The sequence below is a fragment of the Moschus berezovskii genome, chromosome 17 (assembly GCF_049115385.1).
Source record: "Moschus berezovskii isolate FMDL1 chromosome 17, NW_MosBer_1.0, whole genome shotgun sequence".
Lineage (NCBI taxonomy): Eukaryota > Metazoa > Chordata > Mammalia > Artiodactyla > Moschidae > Moschus > Moschus berezovskii.
Window position 1 is genome coordinate 52,003,794 of NC_142476.1, and position 23,411 is coordinate 52,027,204.

Below are 23,411 nucleotides of genomic sequence, written 5' to 3' on the forward strand. Positions count from 1 at the left end.
TTGTGGCCCGCCAGACTTCTCTGTCCATGGGAATTCCCAGGGAAGAATACTGAGGTGGATTTCCATTTCTTTCGCTAGGGGATCTTTCTTACCCAGTGATCGAACCCACATCTCCAGCACTGGTGGGCAGATTCTGTACCACTGTGCTACCAGGGAAGCCCCTATATATATAGTTCTGGTTTCTATGGAGTCACTGCTTTGCCCTGGCTCCCAGTGCATGTGAAATCTTGTGTGTGCCCTCCAGGAGTGGAGTCTCTGTTTCCCCCAGTCCTATGGAGTTCCTGCACTCAAGCCCCACTGGCCTGCAAAGCCGATGCTCTGGGGGCTCCTCCTCCTGATGCCAGGCCGCAGGCTAGGAATACTAATATGGGGTTCAGATCTCACTCCTGGTGAGAACTTCTGTGATAAAATTACTTTCCAGTCTGTGAGTTGGTCAACGGCCAGGTATGGGATTTGATTTACACAGTGAAAGGACCCCTCCTACAACCACATTGAGACCTCATCTTTGGATGTAAAGTATCTTTTTTGGTAGGTTCCAGTCATTTTTGCCAACGGTCTTTAAGCAGTTATTTATGATTTTGGTGTTTTTATGAGAGGAGGTAAATTCAAGTCCTTCTCCTCCTGCCACCTTGTCTGGAATCGAAAAACTGCTTTTAGTTTGGATGCTTGCTGCCTTTTTGGGCAGTGTGTCCTGGCTGTTATCGCCTTGGTATTTAGTGTGCAAGCACAATGCACAAAGGCCCATGCATACTCCCAGTAAGCTGGGACAATGATCAGGACCCCCTCCCAGGCCTCCCAGGGGCAGCACTGGTCCATGATGTCCCGAGACAGCAGGGCTAGCAGTTGGCACTTGCTCCTGTGTCTCTCAGTAGCAGTGACAGCCAGTCTACTCCCAAGGAGAGCAACTGGTGCCTGCTCATGGGTCCCTAGTTATGGGAGTGGCCTGTGCCCATCTCTGGAGCCCATAACGGTGACAGCAGCTTGCACCTTACCCCCAGAACTCATGTTAGGTGGTGTCTTGTTGCCTGAGCACCCAGGTACAGGATGCTGTATGGTGGTCCTGCCCCTCTTCTAACATGCCCCCCCAACCCAACAATGGTGTCTTGGCTCTCTGGCAGGCCCCCGCCTCTTCTGAGTGCACGCTTAGTTGCCACTCTCCAGCCTCTCCAGGCTGTCTCTACACCGCCAATCCCTCTCTCCCTGGGTCTGACTCTGAAGCCTGAGCTTTGGCACTTAGCCTCACAACACCAATAGATGAGCATGTCAGCCAGGGTACACAGGGCAGAGGTATGAACCATCTGCGCAGGTCCTTCCATGATAACCAGTTGTTGCACTCTTCCTCCAAGGCTCTGAAGCTCTCCCTCCATCTAGGTTGATCTCCCTGCAGGTGAGGGGACTTCCCAGGGTGGGGGAACCTTTCTTCCTTCACATCTCCCTCCCTGGGGTGCAGGTCCTGTCCCGACTCCTTTCTCCCTCTTTTTTCTTTTGTCCTCCCTTGTTCCATGAAAGGTTTTTTGCCTTTTGGAAGTCTGAGGCCTTCTGCCAGCATTCAGTAGATGTTTAGTGTGAATCATGCCACTTGTAGATGTGCTTTTGCTGTATTTGTGGGAGGAGGTAAGGTCCACGTCCTACTCCTCTGCCATCGTGATTCCTCTCCCGTAGCTGTTGACTTTTAAGGCTGTTGAGTTGAAATGGTAAAAGGGAAGTCCATCTTTCAGCCACTCCTGGAAGTCAAGGACAAAGACAGGAAGCATGGTCTTTGCCCTAGCGAAAAATAAGGTTTATTTGAAAATGTTATTGGGAGAGTGTCAGTTTTTCCCCTCCCCTACAGCAAAGAGAACTTTCCTTTCAGTGAAAAAAAAGTGATTTGGCAATGGGATAACAAAAATCAGGGTGTAAAGGGAGCTTAAGAAAGCCATCATTGTTGTATTGTTTGGAGGCATGTCTCATGCTTCTGTTCCATGGTCTTGTTCTATAAAACGGAGAATTAAAACAATTCCAAATGGACATGTTGCTTATTATACTGTGATTTTAAATTTGTTTGACTAGGATAACAAATATACATTTATATCTACTTTATATTCATGCCGACAAGTTTACATATTCAAATTAGGGGCACATCAATAACTGGCAAGTAAGTAAGTGGCAAAATAAGCACAGTGACTGGTGATACAGTGCTGGAAACAGCTGCTGCTAGGGAGAAAGAAATCCTTGATTGGCAAAGGTCAGGGTGCAACATGGGAGTGTGGCGGGGTGTAGTGGCAGAGAATAGAGAACTGCTATTCTGCTATTCTGTGCAAGGCTTACCTAATAAAACGATTTCACTCCTCAAATTTTATAACTCTATCTGAAAAAAAATCCAATTAAAAGAACTTCTTTACTTTGTATTCTTGCTGTTACAGATCCCTCGGTTTCTTCTGTTTTAAAGCTTTTCTTAATATCAGAAGAAATAAAATGAAGCTGATTTCCAAGAAACATTGAAAGCCTATTTTATACACACACATAATTTGCTTCTCACCGGGAGCAAATCTATTTATTATTGGCAAGACTTTTTGCTTTTATCCCTCATGTAAGTATAATCTCAGACAAGAAAAACAAACCCCAAATTGTAAAATGTGCTATATTTATATATGTTAAAAATTTTAAAAATTATTAGTCTTAGAGATGGCACCTAGTAAGAGAAAGGCACATATGTATAGTCCACTGAATATTTAAAACTCTCTTTCAGTGTTTGAAATGGTGAAATTCTGACTGTATAGGGAACAAAATATTTATGTTAAAGTTCAGTCAGTTTGTAGTTGGCTGAATGTAATCAAGTATTTAATAAGATGCTGCTGTATTTAATTTTAAAAGTGGCAAAAACGAATCTATGTTCAGAGTATTAAGTTTGTAAGTTCTCCTTCAAAGAACAAAAGAGCCAGTAATTAATAAAGACAGGTGTTCAGATTTATTTGGAAATTCACAGTTTCTAATGGCACTACAGCTCCGGAGTTACATTATTCAAAGTCTTCTTTCCACAACCCTGGATGCTGCACACAGATGGTGTAACTTCCCGCTCTACCTCTACTCTCATCTGGACCTCTTTTCAATGGGTTTCTATACAATCAGGCCCTCTTGCTCTGAATGGCTAATTGTACAGATTGGAAAAAAATGTAAATCATCTAAAACATACTGTTAACCTAAAGCAGCAACTTAAACAAACAAAAGAGGCTTTAAATAAGTCACATTACGAACAATACCCCCATAAGGTATTAGACAAGTTTAAAACAGTTATTACTAAAAGTGCTCAATAACTTATAACTTAAATCTTACAACACAAAACAGTGAATTCTCTCCCTTTCAAAAAGAAACTTTCCACTTTTACTCCATTACTGTATAAACACATACTTAGAAATCATTTGATTCAAAGTCACTGCCAATTATTTTTAAAGAAAAGAGACAAAATGAATACAAACACATTGACAACACACATGTATATCTGCACATTTGTAGCCAATACAAAGCAAACACCAAGGAGTAATAATCCCTTTAGACTTGACCAATTAGACAAGGCTTGACAAACTCACTAGCTGGTTCTGTGCATATGTACATAGGCAGTGATTATGAGGCCTGGACTCACTGGACAAACTCAAATTTTCCACTTGTGAGAGAAAACAATGATCTCAAAGTCAAGAGGATTAGTGCTTATTGCGAATGTTTAAAATGTAACGTAGCTAAAAGGAAACCCTTGAAAGTGGCTAAATGTGTTTAACACGTGAATTTATAAAAAAAAAAATTATTTGCAAATACCAATCATTTGAAGAAAAAAATCATGTAGTTTTTTTCTCTCACTGAATTAGTAACCAAAGAAAATTAGTGTGAATAAGTTAACTGAAAATAACATTAAAAGTATCACCACTTACCTAAAAGAACAGACCTAAAAATTCCATCAAGTGTCTGTTTCAGGTGAGTTTGCTAAACAAAAGTCTCCCTGGCCAAGTCTTTAGGATCTTTACACTGTCTTTACTGATCTTTACTGAACGCCAGGTGCAGATCACTTTAAAGCCTTGTAGTGTTTGCAGCTTCAAAAAACTAACAAAGTTATAAAAGAAATCAAATGACAGAAAAAGTTCTCCCTCCTCTTCCAGTGGCATTATAAATAGACAAAAGGCACATAAATATGGGAAGGTGCAAGAAATAGGAACAAAGCTAAAGGAAGAGGTTTAGGCTTTCATTCCTATCCCACCCAAGGAACTGGGCTTCCAAATTACTTTTGTCCCAGTAATTAATTAATCTGTGAAAAAACATCTTTATAAAATGTCTACCATTGTCCTTGTAGGAAGTGATCAGTCTTGTAAAACTGCAGCTCATTAACTAAGATTGACATAATCCCACCTACATTTTAAAAAGGCAGAAACCATAATTTCTGAATACTTTTCCCATTAATATTTTCTCCCTCCCCATACCCTTCAAATACCACAGACTGTTCTTCAAAGAACAACAACGAAAAGTCTCCAATATGAAAAGTTCAATTAATTTTAGATATGTCCCGAGACTGCTGTAACACCAAATGTTCCCACGGTGATCTCTTTGTTTCCTTTGATTATGTCATGCAGGCTCGGCAGTGATCCTGACTTAGTCTGTATCAAAGTTTTTATCAATTTTCCTTGGTCTTGGACTTTAGATCGCCTTCGTTTCAAAGCCCTCTTCTCAGTTTTTGTCTTTTGGGACTGTCCATTGCACAGACTTGTGCAAGCTGAAATGCCACAAAAATAAGACTCTTCTGACTGTGATGAAGTTTCTGAGCTTCCTTCAGATGGAGGACCCTTATAAGAAGAATGATAAACTTCTCCCATATTAGAAAAATCTCTCTGGTTTGTAAAAGGCTTTCTTCCTTTTATGTCTCCATTGGCTACAGGGTGCAATGGATCAGCTGGCTTTATGGTCTCAATTTTTTCGGTTTTGTACTTGCAGCGTTTCTTCTTTAACACAAGTAAAAGAAAGAGTAGGAATTAGACCTCTGATAGTTACCGAATCAAACATTCAGAGAGCTGAGCTACTGGAGTAAAGTGCCACCTCCTGGTGGAAAGTGAAAGTATTACAAACAGCAAAACACTATTACATTCTATACAGGTACTACCATAATTACCTTTCCACTTTGTAATACTACTCAACCAAATTCTTCATTTATCTGTCACCTCTGAATATAGATTAGGTATCTGAATGCTTATTATGTGCCATATATTCTTCCAGGTGCTTTCATGTGTATCTTGCTGCTGCTACTGCTAAGTCGCTTCAGTCGTGTCCGACTCTGTGCGACCCCATAGACGGCAGCCCACCAGGCTCCCCTGTCCCTGGGATTCTCCAGGCAAGAATACTGGAGTGGGTTGCCATTTCCTTCTCCAACATGTGTATCTACTAACCCTGAAAGGTGAGCATTTTGTCCTTGGCTACCAAACAAGAACTGGAAAAGACTCTGATGCTGGGAAAGGTTGGGGGCGGGAGGAGAAGGGGACAACCGAGAATGAGATGGCTGGATGGCATCATCGACTCTATGGACATGAGTTTGAGCGAACTCTGGGAGTTGGTGATGGACAGGGAGGCCTGGCGTGCTGTGATTCATGGGGTCGCAAAGAGTCGGACACGACTGAGCGACTGAACTGAACTGAACCAAATGAGAAAACCAAGGTTCATAAGTTTGATTCCCTGTCCAAGTTACATGGCAGTAAGTGGCCAAGTTAGGATTGAATCCTAGGCTATTTGGTTTTAATGGTCAAGTTCTTTAGCTTAGAGACAAACGTCGTTTGCTTAGTCGTTAAGCCGTGTCTGACTCTTTTGTGACCTCATGGACTCCTCACTCCATGAGATTTTCCAGGCAAGAATACTGTAGTGGGTGGCCATTTCCTTCTCCAGGGGATCTTCCAGACCCAAGGATAGAACCTGCATCTCCTGTATTGGCAGGCAGACTCTTTACCACTGAGCTACCTGGACCTCTAAATGAGTACAACTTACTTTCAGAGGCAAAATGGGAAAAGCCTACACTTTGTAACCAAAAAAGTCTACTTTGATTTTTGCCACCTTTAATGGGTCATTTAAAGAAGATACAAATTCTGAGTTTCCGTTTTCTCATTTTAAAAATGGGGAAAGTATCATTTTCAGGTTGATATGAGGATTACAGGAATAGGTATACACACTGCCTGACATGCACTGATAATAAAGAATGACTATCAACAAGGGGTCAGCAAGTATTTTAGGCTTTTCACTTCACATACTCTCTCCTACATATTCACTTTTATTTTATAACCCTTTAAAAATGGTTCCAGGATCACAATAAAACAGGCCATATATGGCCTCTGGGCCACAGTTTGCAGACCCTATAAACAAATCATTATCATAATTGAAAATAAATAGTAAGTTTGCTGCTGCTAAGTCACTTCAGTAGTGTCCGACTCTGTGCGACCCCATATACGGAAGCCCACCAGGCTCCCCCATCCCTGGGATTCTCCAGGCAAGAACACTGGAGTGGGTTGCCATTTCCTTCTCCAATGTGTGAAAGTGAAAAGTGAAAGTGAAGTCGCTCAGTCGTGTCCGACCCTTAGCGACCCCACGGACTACAGCCAACCAGGCTCCTCCATCCACGGGATTTTCTAGGCAATAGTACTGGAGTGGCTTGCCATTGCCTTCTCCGAACAGTAAGTTTAAGGACCAGTAAAGGTTATAGTAAAAGTTTCACCTATTTCTTCATCTACATCCACATAACACACTAATACACTTGAAAGGAAACAAAGCATTACCTTTTTTTCTGGAGAGAACTTGAGCGGTTCTACAATGTACAAATCACTTGGATCAACTGTAAGAAAAAACAAAAAGGCAGATATAAAATGTAAAGTAGATTGTACTATGATTAAATACTATAACTATTATCCATTTATGATTATTTTTACAACAGAACCAATGAATTTATATTTACAACAGGTTAAACATATGCATTTGAAATCAGTAAGCCTAAAGCAACAAGGTAGAAAAGGGCACCATTCTTATCCTGGGCTTGACTGGTCATCATTGAATAACTTAAGTTTTTAACCAACAGTTGGCTATCAGCCAACACAGTAAGGATCCTTGTTTGGACCAGCTCTACCCTCTTGTTGTTTAGTCACTAAATCATGTCCGACTTTTTTGCAATCCCATGGACTATAGCTCACCAAGTTTCTCTGTCCATGGGATTTCCCAGGCAAGAATATTAGAGTGGATCTTCTAACCTGGGGATAGAACCAGTGTTTCCTGCACTTGTGGGCGGATGCTTTACCACTGAGCCACCTGGGAAGCCTCTACCCTCTGAACTTGGTAAGAAAAATAACATTACCAGGGAAGCTAATACCAAACTTACAGATCATATGAATATTTTTCTAAAAGACTAAACTCCACACTGTGTTGCAATTATGAGTTAACTATGTGCAACAAGCACATAGTATGAAAGTCAGTTCAAGGAACATACACACAAAAGGAAGTTTAAGAAGTTTTTTCTAATTGTTTATTAGTATGATTTACTGTGGTCAAAACTATGATTTATTGTGATCAATACCAGAACACTCTGGTACGATAAGAAAATCAGAAATACTAGGTTTCTAAGGTTTCATTACTTTAAGCACATTCAAGACAGCTTTACTGACAAGATAAATGTACATATAAAAGACGGACTATGAGATTTTAGTCCTATTCAACCCATTAAAAATAAATGATTTATGGTCTAATGCAGGCGTAAGTTTGTAAGTAACAAATTCATAATAAATTTCATGTGCCAGAAATTTACTAATAACATGATTCAATGAATTATCATTTTTCACATTATATCTTAGAAACTTATTGAGAAAGTCATCAAATATATAAAAATATCCAATGATTCCTTTAAACAGTCATTTCTACTAGATTACTAATCTCATTCAAAATTGCTTTTTTAAAAAAAAACACAATGTCTACTTCTAGGAATGATTGCTAATGGTTTTCAGATCAAATTTTCCACTAACAGCAATTAAATATGAATTTTTTTGTAAGTCACTAACAGCACTTCCCACTCTAGTACTCTTGCCTGGAAAATCCCATGGACGGAGGAGCCTGGTAGGCTGCAGTCCATGGAGTCGCGAAGAGTCGCGGACACAACTGAGTGACTTCACTTTCACTTTTCACTTTCATGCATTGGAGAAGGAAATGGCAACCCACTCCAGTGTTCTTGCCTGGAGAATCCCAGGGACGGGGGAGCCTGGTGGGTTGCTGTCTATAGGGTCGCACAGAGTCAGACACAACTGAAGCGACTTAGCAGCAGCATCAACAGCACTTACTTAGGCAGTCAAGACTAAGTAAGTAAGTAATCCTAGGCCACAACTGAAGGAAAAGCAGGAATTCAGACCCGTCAAGTGAAACAAGTCATTTTTGCCCAGAGACCTTGCCACCACTGTCTAGCAACATGGAATCATACTGCATACTACTAGCCAGGGAGACATCAACAACTGAAGTACAGTTTCTACTGAATGCACGTTGTTTTCACACAATCATAAAGTTGAAAAATTAAGTCAAATCATCATAAATTAGAGATAACCTGCACATTATACTCCTCTTTCAACAGAAAATTACATGGCATTTTAAAAAGGGTAAACACAGTTTGAAAAGACTAAACAAGCGTCAGAACCAGAGTTAGATACGACAAAAATGTTGACATTATTATTAGATCAGGAATTAAAAAAAAAATACATAAGGATGTAAATTGAAAAAAAGCAGACAACATGCAAGAACAGATGGATAATATAAGCAGAAAAATTCTAAAAAGGAGTTTAAAAAATGCTAGACAGAGATCAAACACAGGAATAGAAATGAAGAATGCCTCTGGGTTCATTAATAGACTGAGTAAAGAATCACTGAGCTTGAGAATATGACAATAGAAATTTCCAAATCTAAAATACAAAGAGAAAAGACTTTAAACAAAAATGAACAGACTATCCAAAAACCGTGGGACAACTACAAAAGGTATAACATACAAGTAATGAGAATACAGGAGGATAAGGACAGGAGAAAGGAATAGATGCAATATTTTAAGTAATAATAACAGAATCTTCTCAAATTGTCATCAGACAGTAACCACAGCTCCAGGAAACTTAGAACAAGCAGGACAAATGTCCAAAATACTACAACCAGGCATATCATATACAAATTTCAAAAAATCAAAGATATAAGCTAAAATTGAGGACCTAAAATTGCCAACAGACCTGCTTTACAAGTAATGTTAAAAAGTAGTTCTTTAGAAAGGAGGAACATAAGGTAGGTCAGAAACTCAGCTCTGATAAAGAAAGAAGAGCATCAGGGAAGGAATAAAGGAAGGGAAGATAAAAACTTTCACTTTTCTTATTCTTAATCCATAACATAACAATTTGTTCAAAACAATAATAGCAACAAAGTACTTGAGTATGCTTATGTAAATACACAAGATTAAGTAAAAGTAAAAACAATGACAGCACTGATACAAGGGATAGAAGGGAGGAATTAGAAATATTTTGTTATTATAAAATATCTGTACTACCTCTAGAGTAATATCATGTTATTTGAAAGTGGACTTGTATTAGCTGTAAATGTATACTGTAAACTCTGGGACCCTAAAAAAAAGTTATAATTTTTTAACATATGCTATGAAAGGCAAAAAATGAAACCATATAATATGCTCAGTTAAAACCACAAAAGGCAGAAACAACATGGAAGACAGTAACAGGAATAAAGAATGAGGGCAATAAATAGAAAACAGTAACAAATATAGCAAATATAGTTGGATAAATATCAAATCACTTTAAACTTTAATGGTCTAAATACACCAATTTGTAAGACTGTAAAAGTGGATCAAACAACAAGATTCAACCATATGTTGCTCATAAGAAGTCCACTTTAAATATAAAGATACATATAGATTAAAGGCACAGGGATGAAAAAAGATATAAAAGAAAGCAGGAATGGCATATTAATTTCAGAGAGAGTAAACTTCAGAGCAAGGAAATTTATTCAGGATAAAGAGGGACATTTCATGATGATAAAGGGGTCCATTATCCAAAAATCATAACAATCTTTAATATATATGCATCTCACAGAATGGCAGAATACATGAGGCAAAAACTGGTAGAACTACAAGAAGAAACAGATGAACCTATTATTATAGCTGGAGACTTTAACACTCCTCTATCTGAAGATCCAGCAAGCAGAGAATCAAAGAATATGGCAAATGTCAATAGCACCAAAATCCACCGGGTTTCTACATACCAGTAATTAACACACACACACACAATGCCATTTTCAACAGCATCAAAAAATATTCTAGAAACAAAACTTTCAAAAGTTTGACTTTTTGAGTACACAGAGATGCTATGTTCTTCCCAAATTGATATGCAGAGTCAATGCAATCAACAAAAAGCCTAATAATTTTTCAGTGAAACAACTGAATTTCACAAAAATTTTACAATGGATTCCCTACCTAAAACCACACACACAAAAATCAATTCCAGGTATCTTAGAAATCTAAAAATAAAAACCAAACACTAGAACTATAGGAGAATATCATCCATAAACAGAAAAAAAAAAGAAAAAAATCTGTTTAAACAAGACAGAAAAAGCACTAACCAACCGGGGGAAAAATATTTCATAAGTGTGATTACATTAAAATTAACAGCTTCTTTTTCTTATTTAAAAAGACGCCATGTAAAAGAAAACTAAATAGCCTCAAGAGTGAAATAAGATTATCTGCAACATTAACAAACTAACAATTAGGATACAAATTTTAAAAATAACTACAAGCCAACAGGAAAGAGATAAAAAACCAAATAAAAGAACAGGCAAAAGTCTCAACGTCCAAGAAAGTCAAATGATTAAAAGGCCTAAGTAAGCATGCTCAGCTTCACTAGTAATCAGGTAAATGCAAATTATAACTGAAATTAGGTTAACAAACACTTTAAAACTTGACAATTCTGACTGCGCGCTGGCAAAAGTGTAGAAAATGGAAATTCCCATGGTATTGGTGGAAGGATAAACTGATATGACCACTTTGGAAAAGTATGCCATTATCTTATAACTTACAGATTAGCATACTCTACAACCCGGCAATTTTACATCTAGGTAATATTCCTAGAGGGGGCTTTCCAGGTGGCTCAGTGGCAAAGAATATGCCTGCCAAGCAGGCCGCTTCAACTCCTGGGGCAGAAAGATTCCGTCCCCCACTCCTTCCACCCCAGGTGGAAATGGTAACCCACTCCAGTATTCTTGTCTGGGAAGTCCCACGGACAGAAGAGACTGTCAGGCTTGCAAAAATCCACGGGCTTGCAAAAGTATAGGAAATGATTTGGCAACAACAAAAATATTCCTAGAGAAACTTATGCAACTCTGTGCCTATATACAAACAAAGGGTAATGTTTACACCAGCAGTATCTGTAATAGCCCCAAACTGTAAATAACACAGCAGAATGGGTAACTACATTGTAATTTAGTCAGTTACTGAAATACTACACAATACTGAAAATGAAGTACAATTATGTATATGAACCTTACAAATAGAATGTTGAAGGAAAGAAGGCGAAAAGAGTATATATGGTATAATTTCATTTATCAAAAGCTCAAAACCAGGCAAAAATCCAATTATATTGCTGAGGAACACAAACACTGATGGTAAAACTTATGAAAATGAAGATGACAACTAATTCAAAAGTCAGGATAGTTACCTCTACAAAAAGCAACACCAAAAGTGCTGGTCTTGCTCTGTTTCTTGATCTGGGTGTTACTTACACAGGTGTTCACTTTATAATTACTCTGCATGTTGTACATTTCAGTTTTATGCACTTTTTGGTATTTCACATATTTCACAACAAAAATGTATTACAAAAATCAAAACAGTTTAGGTCTACTTGGATGGTCAACAAAAGTCAGAGATGCAAATCTAAGTATAATCTATAAAACATTGAGGAAATAAAGAAGGTACAAACAAACTGAACAATATCTCATATTCACGACTGGAAAACTTTATATTGTCAAGATGTCCATATACTACCAAAATAATCTATAGATTAAGCATAAGCCCTATCAAAATTCCAATAGCATTCTTTTTTTTTAATGAAATGCATTTTAAAATTCGTATCAAATCCCAAGTACCTTAAATAGGCAAAGCAATTGTGAAAAAGAAAAAGTTATAGGACTCACATTGCCTGATTTCAAACACAGTAATCAAAACAGTACTGTTATAAAGACAGACATACAGAACAACAGGGGGAAAAAAAACAGTCCAGAAATAAACCCTCATCAGTTCAGTTCAGTTCAGTCGCTCAGTCGTGTCCGACTCTCCGCGACCCCATGAATCACAGCACGCCAGGCCTCCCTGTCCATCACCAACTCCCGGAGTACACTCAAACTCATGTCCACAGAGTCGGTGATGCCATCCAGCCATCTCATTCTCCGTCGTCCCCTTCTCCTCCTGCCCCCAACCTTTCCCAGCATCAGAGTCTTTTCCAGTGAGTCAACTCGTCGCATGAGGTGGCCAAAGTATTGCAGTTTCAGCTTTAGCATCAGTCCCTCCAATGAACATCCAGGATTGATCTCCTTTAGAATGGACTGGTTGGATCTCCTTGCAGTATAAGGGACTCTCAAGAGTCTTCTCCAACACCACAGTTCAAAAGCATCGATTCTTCGGTGATCAGCCTTCTTCACAGTCCAACTCTCACATCCATACATGAACACGGGAAAAACCATTGCCTTGACTAGACGGACCTTGGTTGGCAAAGTAATGTCTCTGCTTTTTAATATACTATCAAGGTTGGTCATAACTTTCCTTCCAAGGAGCAAGCGTCTTTTAATTTCATGGCTGCAATCAGCATCTGCAGTGATTTTGGAGCCCAAAAATACAAAGTCTGACACTGTTTCCACTGTTTTTCCATCTATTTCCCATGAAGTGATGGGACCAGATGCCATGATACAAATGGTCAAATAACCTTCAGCAAGGGTGCCAAGACCATTCAATGGGGAATGAACAGTCTCTTCAACAAACATTGCTAGAAAGCTGGATATCCACAAGCAAAAGAATGAAGTTGAACCCTTATCCTACATCATATACAAAAATTAACTCAAAATAGATGTGGGCCTCTTTGTTTTTGCTTTTGTTGCTTGTACTTTAAATGTCACATCCAAGGCCAGTGTTACAAAGTTTCTTTTTCCAAGAAGTTATTAAAAACTTTATAACACTGGCCTTGGCAATGATTTCTTGGACGTGACAGTTAAAGTACAAGCAACAAAAGCAAAAACAGACAAAGAGGACTACATCAAACTTAAAAAGTTTTTCTCCATCACAGGACAAAATCATCAGAGTGAAAATGCAACCTACAAAATGGGAGAATGTATCTGTGAATCATATACTTGATGCAGGATTAATATCTAGAATATACAGAACTCCTACAATTAAGCAAAAAAATAACCTGGATTTAAAATGAGCAAAGAACTTGAATAGACATTTCTTCCAAGATTATTTACAAATGGCCAACAAGCATATGAAAAGATGATCAACAACATCACTAATCATCAGAGAAACACAAACCAAAAGCAAAATGAGGTATCACCACATACCCATCAGGATGGCTACTATCAAAACAGAAAACAAGTATTGGTGAGGATGTGGAGAAATCTGGAACCACAATGCACTGTTGGTGGAATTGTAAAATGGTGAAAGCACAATGGAAAACACTGTAAAGGTTCTTCAAAAAATAGAACTACCATATGATTCGGCAATCCCACTTGAGTACACAGTTGGCCCTCTAACAACATGGGTTTGAAGTCTACTTATATATGGATATGTGAGTCTATTTATATGTGGATTTTTTTTCAACAGTAAATACTACAGTACTACATAATATATGGTTGGCTGACTCCATGGATGCAGAACCTCGAAAATGGAGGAACCACGGATATGGAGGGCTAACTATAAATTATACATGTATTTTCAACTGTACAGATTTGGTGGCCCTAACTCCAGCACTGCTCAAGGGTCAACGACATATCCAGAACTGAAAGCAAGGACTTAAAGACATATTTGCACACTCATGTTCACAAGAGAATTATTTCACAATAGCAAAGAGGCAGAAGCAACCCAAGTGCCCATCAACAGATGAATAAACAAAGCATAGTATCTATATGTACAACATAATATTATTCAGTCTTTAAACAGAAATCCTGTCACATGTTACAACATGGATGAAACTTGAGGACATTATGCTAAGTAAAATAAGCCAGTCAGAGAAAGATGAATAGTATATGATTTCACTTATATAAGGTATCTGAAGTATTCAAATTTATAAGAACAGAAAACACACTGACGGTGACCAGGGGCTGGGAGGAAGGGGAAAAAAGGTAGTTGTTTAATAAATACAGTGTTCCAAATTTACAAAATGAAAAATTTCTGGAGACCTGTTTCACAACACTGTGAACATACTATACATTACTAAAGTATATACATAATAATTAAATTTCTATGAGAAACTTAAATTTCAAGATGGTAAATTTTATGTTGTATGTTTTTTTACTATAATAAGAAAACAAAATAAGAAATGGACCCTTCTCATAGAGTTTGGAATTAAAAATAAGGCAAGTACAAGATGGCTAAAATCAAAGTAGACAATAGTAAATGTCATAAGAAGAGATTTTAATTCAAATTAGGAGAAGAAATAAATAAATAAATGAATAGCAGAATCAGAATTAGTTTCCTGACTACTGTACTCGACTTTTTAAATTATAAAGATGAACCAAGATGATACAGCTGTTTAAAATACAAGTAATACTACTATCAGGTACAAAAGGCTATAGTCTACCTGGCCTTGAAGAGTTACATAAAGAGAAGAGAAACAGGTTTTCAACTAATTTACAATGGGACTAGAAATGCTAAGAAGGAAAAACCTCAACATACTGATATTTCATAATCATACAATACGGCTAAAAGATCAACAACACTAAATGTTAAATCTTAATATGGATGTGGAACAAATGGAACTCTAAAAAACAGCTGAATGTTCACACAACATTCTTGGCAAACTGTGTGGTAGCATTTACTAAAGGGGAGTAGACACAGTCTTATGATCCAGCAATTCCATTTCTGCTATATACCCAAAAGATGTGTGCATGCAAGAAAATAATCCAATGGAAATGAATAATGAGTAGTATGTTTGCATAAGGCAACACTAACTACAACTATACTCAACGACATGGTGAATCTCACAATATCAAAATATGCAGTGACTCTACTGAGAGGAAATGGGTAGTGACTAAGGAGCACAAGGAAGTTTCCGGGGTGCTAGATAATGCTGTACTTCTTAATCTGGGTGATGGTCACACAGTTATGTGTGGTTTGTGAAAATCCACCAAACTTTATAAATCATTAAGTAAAAAATCCTGTACAAATTATACTTCATTAAAAAAATTCAGTTATAAAAAGACATATCAGCCAAAAGAAAAAAAAAAGAGCAGGAAGTAGGAAGAAATTTACTAGTTTTAAGTAAACACACATGTAATGGATTAAGTCCGTACAGTTTCGTGGTAACAGTAAACCAGAGCAGCACAGGAATGACTGCCTGAATGATTTAATCAATTGAAACACACTGCTCAGTTACTAAGTCCTAAAGAAAGAGAATACAATGATTATTAAGAAAGTATTAGCTGAAGGATACAATTAATTTGGTTATTTTAATATTGCTATGAAGATATGTCTCAGTAAGCACTAATTACAGTACTAATTATTAGAAAGTACTGATACATGAAAGCCACCCAGTACACATTCATTCATTTAAGTATTCATCAAGTGTTAAGATTATAGACCTTGGACTGTAAAAAAGAGAATGATTTATTTTTCATAAAGTGCCTCACAGTCCTAGAGACAAAAGGGGTCCTACCTGTATAGGAAGAGGAGGCAGATAAGCACAGGATAGTATGGGAGCACATTCAGGTTTTCCATATCTGCTGAACTTTCTCAAACACCCCTTTCTAAAAAGAAATACTTCTAAACAGGAGCATGTGCAAACAGGCTATCAATGGCTAATTAATGGCTAATTAAGCACCCCCCACCCCACCCTCTGGGCTTTCAGGAACAAAGATAAAGTGTGGAAATGGTAGTGGCTTTGACACAGCACAAACAAAGGCCACTCACACCCACTGTTCGGTTGCAGATGGTCTCCAACACAACACTGACATTATACTTGTTCTAGAAGGAAGCTAGATTCACTTTTCTATATACATGTTACATATGCACAAAAATCTACCTTCTTTCCCAGTTAACTGTAGAGACTTGGATCTGATGAGTGGAAATGAAGTTCTCCTTTTCAAACTCATATCATCATAGGAAGAGAAACACCTAACATTAAGAAAAATCAACATTGGGAACGATGAGTAAAATACATATAATTTATTCTGTATTTGGGGTCAGGTGAATGCTAGAAAACTGTACCTGCCATATAGGACTTATCTCTAAGGTAACACTCCAGTTATAGATAACACATGTAAAAAAAAATTCACCAGTTATTCTCCAAAAGGTGCTGTATTAAAATACCTACTCTCCTCCTCCCCCTTTGAATTCCACATTGAAGTATCTTTCACAACCATTACATGGGTTTTTTATGTACTTAGTGCTTTCTCTATCAGAGTCTATAGAACCTTCCAGGCACAGGACCCTCTGACTAATTCCAAGTTTTTAACATTTTGGTTTCAAGATAATCATATGGGGAAAGAAATTATCTCAGTATCTTCCACTTTCTCAAATTTCTCAAATAAGAGGAAAACTGTGAAATAATGCTGACTTACCTTTTAGGGCTTGGATACTGATTACTTTTAGGAAGTTTTGAAATATAATCTCCATCAAATTGAGAAGTGTTTCGACAACGCTGCATACAAAGCATCAGTCCCAAGACAACACAGAGAACCAGAGATATGACAAGATAGCTTTGTCGATCTGAAACCTGAGATGAGAAGACAGCTTAATAACAATTTGAAAATCATATTAGGAAAAAACACTGAAATCTAAAGTTCAAGGGACAAACCATTTTAAGCATTTTTTTCAAAGTTCTTCAAAACCACAAATGCAGGGCAAGTCCTTTGAAAATCTACTACAAAGGGAACGTTTTCCTTTTTCTTCTTTCCCCCTCTAATTCTTTAAAAATTTTCAAACCCATGGAAAAGTTTTAAAAATAGTACAATGAACATATGTATGCTTTCACCTACATTCTCCAATCTTACATTCTGCCACATACATTTCATTTTTTCCATTTGTACAATTCTTTTGAGTGAGAGAAAAAAAATGCTCCTACCTGTCTTTCTCATACAAAACTAAACCACCCATTACCCAGTGATTTAAGCCTAAGGATCACCCTTAATTCCTTATGACCTACATCCAAATTCCCAACAAGCTTATCCTTCTACCTCTTAAATATACCCTGAGTTTAGCAACTCCACACTATTCCCCACTTCTAAAATCCTACAACAAGCCAACATCACCTCAATCAGGCTATTTCAATCACTTCCTTAATTGGTCTCCTCTCTACTTGCACTCTAGATGGTCTCTAAGAAGCAATTTTCCACAGAGCAACAAGTAGGGAGTTCTCAAAGTGTTGTCGATGAAATGATCCATATTACTTCTTTACTTAATACTTTCCAATGACTTGCAATGATGAGAATACAATTCAAACTCTAAACTGCCTACAAAGGGCTACATGACCAGGTCTCTGCCAATTTCCTGAACTCATTTCTTACCCTCACCTCTCACATTCACTCTGCTCCAGCTACACCAGCTTTCTTCTTCCTCTTTTTTTTTTTTTTCTGTGAATTAAGACCTTTGTTGCAAAATTAATCATCAAGCAAAACATTAGAAACTATGTACTTGGCTTCATGGGCTAAGTGCATAAACCCACAGGAATGCCAGGCCACAGTGCAAACTACAGACTCTGGGGATGAGGTAGCTCTCCATGAACGAACGTGGAATGATGTCTGTTATGTATTGCACACCAGCCTTCTTTCCGACACCAAACACCGTTTTTAATCACAGGCCCTTTGTCCTACTTCTGCTACTAACAGGCTTGTTCTGACCCCAAGCTCTGTGTGGATGTTAACTTCTCTTGAGCACTAGTTCTAATGCCGCTTCCTCAGGTAAGCCTTCCAACATCACCCGAGCTAAAGCAGTAACACTTAAAGCACCACCAGTCCACACATAAATGTGTCATTCTCTACCAGGGGCTACTGACTGCTGTATGCCTAAACCAAGGATTTGACAGTTCATGCCTGACACACACTTGTGTTGCAATAAATGCTTCTTAAATCAATGAAAAGTTTGTTTCATTAAGCAGCTTAATGGGGTTTCCCAGGTGGCTCAGTGGTAAATAAAAGAATCCACCTGCCAATGTAGGAAATGCAAGAGACACGGGTTCAATCCCTAGGTTGGGAAGATCCCCTGGAGGAGGATATGGCAACTCACTCCAGTATTCTAGTCTAGAAAATCCCATGGACAGAGGAGCCTGATGGGCTCTAGTCCATGGAGTCACAGAATTGGACACAACTGAGCAGCAGCAAGCAACTTAATAATAAGGCTTTCTGAATTGAAAATGAAGTATATATTGCAACTACCAATGGTTTTCAAAAGGCCTAATAGAATTGCTTTATAACTGTATTGTAGATAAGACCTAAGCTATGAAAGCCATGTTTTCCAAAGCATCACCTAGAGCCAGACATCCTGGAATGTGAAGTCAAGTGGGCCTTAGAAAGCATCACTATAAAAAAAAGCTAGTGGAGGTGATGGAATTCCAGTTGAGCTATTTCAAATCCTGAAAGATGATACTGTGAAAGTGCTGCACTCAATATGCCAGCAAATCTGGAAAACTCAGCAGTGGCCACAGGATTGGAAAAGGTCAGTTTTCATTTCAGTCCCAAAGAAAGGCAGTGCCAAAGAATGCTCAAACTACCGCACAATTGCACTCATCTCATACGCTAGTAAAGACATGCTCAAAATTCTCCAAGACAGGCTTTAGAAATACGTGAACCGTGAAATTCCAGATGTTCAAGCTGGTTTTAGGAAAGGCAGAGGAACCATAGATCAAATTGCCAACATCCGCTGGATCATGGAAAAAACAAGAGAGTTCCAGAAAAACATCTATTTCTGCTTTATTGACTATGCCAAAGCCTTTGACTGTGTGGATCACAATAAATTGTGGAAAATTCTGAAAGAGATGGGAATCCCAGACCACCTGACCTGCCTCTTGAGAAACCTATATGCAGGTCAGGAAGCAACAGTTAGAACTGGACATGGAACAAGACTGGTTCCAAATAGGAAAAGGAGTACGTCAAGGCTGCATATTGTCACCCTGCTTATTTAACTTATATGCAGAGTACATCATGAGGAATGCTGGGCTGGAAGAAGCACAAGCTGGAATCAAGATTGCCGGGAAAAATATCAATAACCTCAGATATGCAGATGACACCACCCTTATGGCAGAAAGTGAAGAGGAACTAAAAAGCCTCTTGATGAAAGTGAAAGAGGAGAGTGAAAAGGCTGGCTTGAAGCTCAACATTCAGAAAACTAGGATCATGGCATCTGATCCCATCACTTCATGGCAAATAGATGGGGAAACAATGGAAACAGTGTCAGACTTTATTTTGGGGGGCTCCAAAATCACTGCAGATGGTGACTGAAGCCATGAAATTAACAGACGCTTACTCCTTGGGAGGAAAGTTATGGCCAACTTAGATAATATATTAAAAAGCAGAGACATATTTTGCCAATCAAGGTCCATCTAGTCAAGGCTATGGCTTTTCCAGTGGTCATGTATGGATGTGAGAGTTGGACTGTGAAGAAAGCTGATCGCCGAAGAATCGATGCTTTTGAACTGTGGTGTTGGAGAAGACTCTTGAGAGTCCCTTGGACTGCAAGGAGATCCAACCAGTCCTTTCTGAAGGAGATCAGTCCTGGGTGTTTATTGGAAGGACTGATGTTAAAGCAGAAACTCCAATACTTTGACCACCTCATGCGAAGAGTTGACTGACTGGAAAAGACTCTGATGCTGGGTGGGATTGGGGGCAGGAGGAGAAGGGGACGACAGAGGAAGAGATGGCTGGACGGCATCACCGACTCGATGGACATGAGTTTGAGTGAACTCCAGGAGTTGGTGATGGACAGGGAGTTGGTGATGGACAGGGAGGCCTGGCGTGATGCTATTCATGGGGTCGCAAAGAGTCGGACACAACTGAGTGACTGAACTGAACTGATGATAATTAATGTATTTCTATAACTTTAAACTACCACATTCTGGTGTTCTGAAAAAGTTCTCTATAAATGACAATCTTCTTGGATTAAAGTTCTTAGATATGAAGCTAACCTTTATGACACTGTTTCCTACAGTACCATCAATAACAATTACCTCATGTTTTAATTCTGCTACTGTTGTTGATAAATTTGAAACAAGCTGTGTCATGTTGGTCAGCTGTGCTTGCAGCAATTGGATGGCTTCAGTTTGCCGCTGATCCTATAATAAAGGAAGAAATAAATATTTTCCTTTGTGTTTCATGTACACATTAGCTACATTATAAATTCAAATAAAATAATCTAGAAAAACTGTTAAATTCCTCAAGGCAGAGTGACATATTAATAGGTAGCTCTTAATGAACGAATATTATAAATCTGGACCAGAAATTAAAAAAAAAAAATCTAAAACCCTTAAGAATCTAATTAAGACTACTCAACCTTCCTCCCCGATCTGAGCAAACAAAGACACCTTTCGCCATTCACTGCTACCATGTAGAATATTGCCTAGCAAATTCTAATAAACTACTTCTCAAGTTAATGTGGGCTCCATATGTGTAAAACAGTATATAACCGGCTATCTGCAAAATCGTCATTTTGTCAAGTGTGATTTTTCTAAACTAAAGCAGTCAATATAAAGACATATTGAAAAAATTTTGAAGAATGTTTCTGGATACAAAGCAGGCTCATACCAAGAAGGTTTTAAAAAGTTCTATTTCACAGCATGATAGGGTGAAACTGAGGAAGTCACACAGTCAAAAAACGACAATGGATCATCTAATCAAATCTAGGTCATCACCAGTGAAAAGAAATTCATCAAGAACACCCATCTATCAGAATTTTAGAAACTTATAATCAACAAACATATCTTTTTTTTAAAATATCACTTACATGCATATTTTAGAAGCTTATGCAATATGCTCATGGTCATGAACCTACACTAAGCAGACTGTACTGAAAACGTGTAAATTTTCAGTGAAAATTCACTTACTAGTAAATTTTGGAAGAAGGAAAAGAAGGCAGAAGGAAGTCAAGGAAATCTAACACTTCAATTTAGAATCTTATATGAAATATCTACATTGCCATTTATGATTCTAAAAAATATTTCAACTTTACATTTAAATAAGTTTTAAGTCTCGACTATGTATGGGGGTGAGTGGGGGTGGAGAGTAGCTGGTTGCATAAAACTGTAACAAAAAGTTTCACTTACTTCCCTCACTGTGATCCACTGTGGTACTTTCTATCCTATTTCATCTTTTTAAAATGCTGAATGTGAGTCATTAAACTGTTTATTTTGACTCACATTTGACAAACACTGATAAACTGGAGACAGTTTTAAAGGACAAATTATTAAACTTATGATATTGGTTAACACTTCTAATCAAGATTTACTTCCAATAGTGCTAATGGTACACAAGATTATTTAAAAAGTACTTAAACAATCTTTCATAAAACATAGACTTACATATAAAGCAAACAGAAAATATACAGGGAAATATTAAAATTAATAAAGAACTAAATAAATACTGTGTTCATGGGACAGAGGACTTAAGACTATTAAAACATCAACTCTCCAAATTGGTCTATAAATTCAACATAATCCCAATCAATATCCAAACAGGATTTTGTTTGTTTCTGGTAGCAACTGACAAACTGATTCTAAAATCTGTGTTAGTCAAATCCATTAGCCAAAACAATTCTGGAAAGGAAGTGCAAAGCTGGAGGATTCACACTATCTGGTTTAAAGAGTTCCTATATAGTTAGCCATCACAACAGTGTAGTATAAACAAAAAGATAGAGAAGTAGATGAACAAAACAGAAGAGAAACCAAGAAACACAGCCACATGTATATAGCGAATTGACTTAAAATAAGTGCAAATAAAATTCAGTGGAGAAAAGATAGTCTTTTCAACAAATGATGCTGGAAGAAAGCAATATTCATGTTTCTCAATTCCCTAGCCCTCACAAAAAAGCACTTTGATCCATACTTTATAACACTGTAACACATAAAATTTAAAATAGATCATAAACCAAATATAAAACTAAAACTATAGAAATTTTAAAAGAAAACATAGGCAAACAATCTTTCTGACTTTAGGTTAGGCTAAGTTTCTGCAGAGCAAAGAGAAAACAGGTAAACAGGGCTTTAACAAATTCTGCTCTTTAAAAGGTATCTTTTTTAAGAAAATGAGAAAACAAGTAATGGATGGGGAGAAAATATTTGCAAAGCCTGTCTCTGATAAAGAATTTGTACTCAGAATATGCAAATAACTTTCAAACCTCAACTGAAAAAAAAAAGGCGGGTTGGAAGAACTTTACTTGGGACCACAATTATGTGTCACAAATTCAGAGTAAGATGCAACTCTGCAACTTGAGACTTCTTTACCTCATCATCCTTTAGTCCCAAATAGCCTTTAGAAAAGTATAAAATCTCTTCATCATGGTAACAAACCATAAAAAAAATTATTCATGAACATCACATTTAATGGTGAAATACAGAAATCAATCCCTTAAAATCAACAAGTCAGGGAAACAGCTACTATCACCAATCCTATTGCATCAGTGTATAGCTCCAAGTAAGAGATAAGAGAAAACAAGAAAAAAGTACAAAGATTAAAATGAAATAGAGCTGTTCTTAATTTAAAACAAAAAAACTACCTATACAGAAACCCACAAATGATTTTAGAGTTTAACAAAATTTCAAAAAAGTCCGCTACACTTCTATCCATATATATATACATACAAATCTTGAAATGTAACATGAATAATGCTCAAGAAAATTTTCTCTTGGGTATATACTGATACTAAGGGCTAGAAAGCATTGTATTACAGAGTAATCATCAACTATCAGGGAAAAAGTGGACGAACATTACTGATCCTTCTTACCAGAAAGAGCCTATAAAATTCAATGAAACTTTATGTAAAAAGTAAGACATGAAGATGACCAACCTGCTCCTCTGCTATTCTTGAAGTATTCTGAAGTTTCACTATTGTTTTATTGAAAGCCTTTTGCATTTCTTCCATTTGTTTTCGGTACCTATGGAGTAAGAATTTATATTCAATTGGTTTTAATTTCTTATTTACTAATTTATTATCGGAAATACAC

General features: G+C 37.5%; 1 protein-coding gene across 7 annotated transcripts in view; it reads right to left on the reverse strand.

The window, feature by feature from the left end:
• Positions 1-2,924: 2,924 nt before the first annotated feature.
• SUCO (SUN domain containing ossification factor) overlaps positions 2,925-23,411 on the reverse strand; it is a 92,941-nt gene continuing 72,454 nt past the window's right edge. For 4 of the 7 annotated variants that reach the window (XM_055419628.2, XM_055419627.2, XM_055419625.2 and 1 more), the window contains 6 exons: positions 23,255-23,342; positions 20,424-20,528; positions 16,825-16,979; positions 16,287-16,378; positions 6,774-6,829; positions 2,925-4,961 (listed from right to left, as the gene is read on the reverse strand). In XM_055419628.2, the coding sequence (XP_055275603.2) occupies positions 4,518-4,961; positions 6,774-6,829; positions 16,287-16,378; positions 16,825-16,979; positions 20,424-20,528; positions 23,255-23,342 (940 nt within the window). In that variant the 3' untranslated portion in view covers positions 2,925-4,517. The remainder of the gene's footprint in view (positions 4,962-6,773; positions 6,830-16,286; positions 16,379-16,824; positions 16,980-20,423; positions 20,529-23,254; positions 23,343-23,411) is intronic. The other 3 variants (XM_055419624.2, XM_055419630.2, XM_055419629.2) reach the window with 3 other exon arrangements.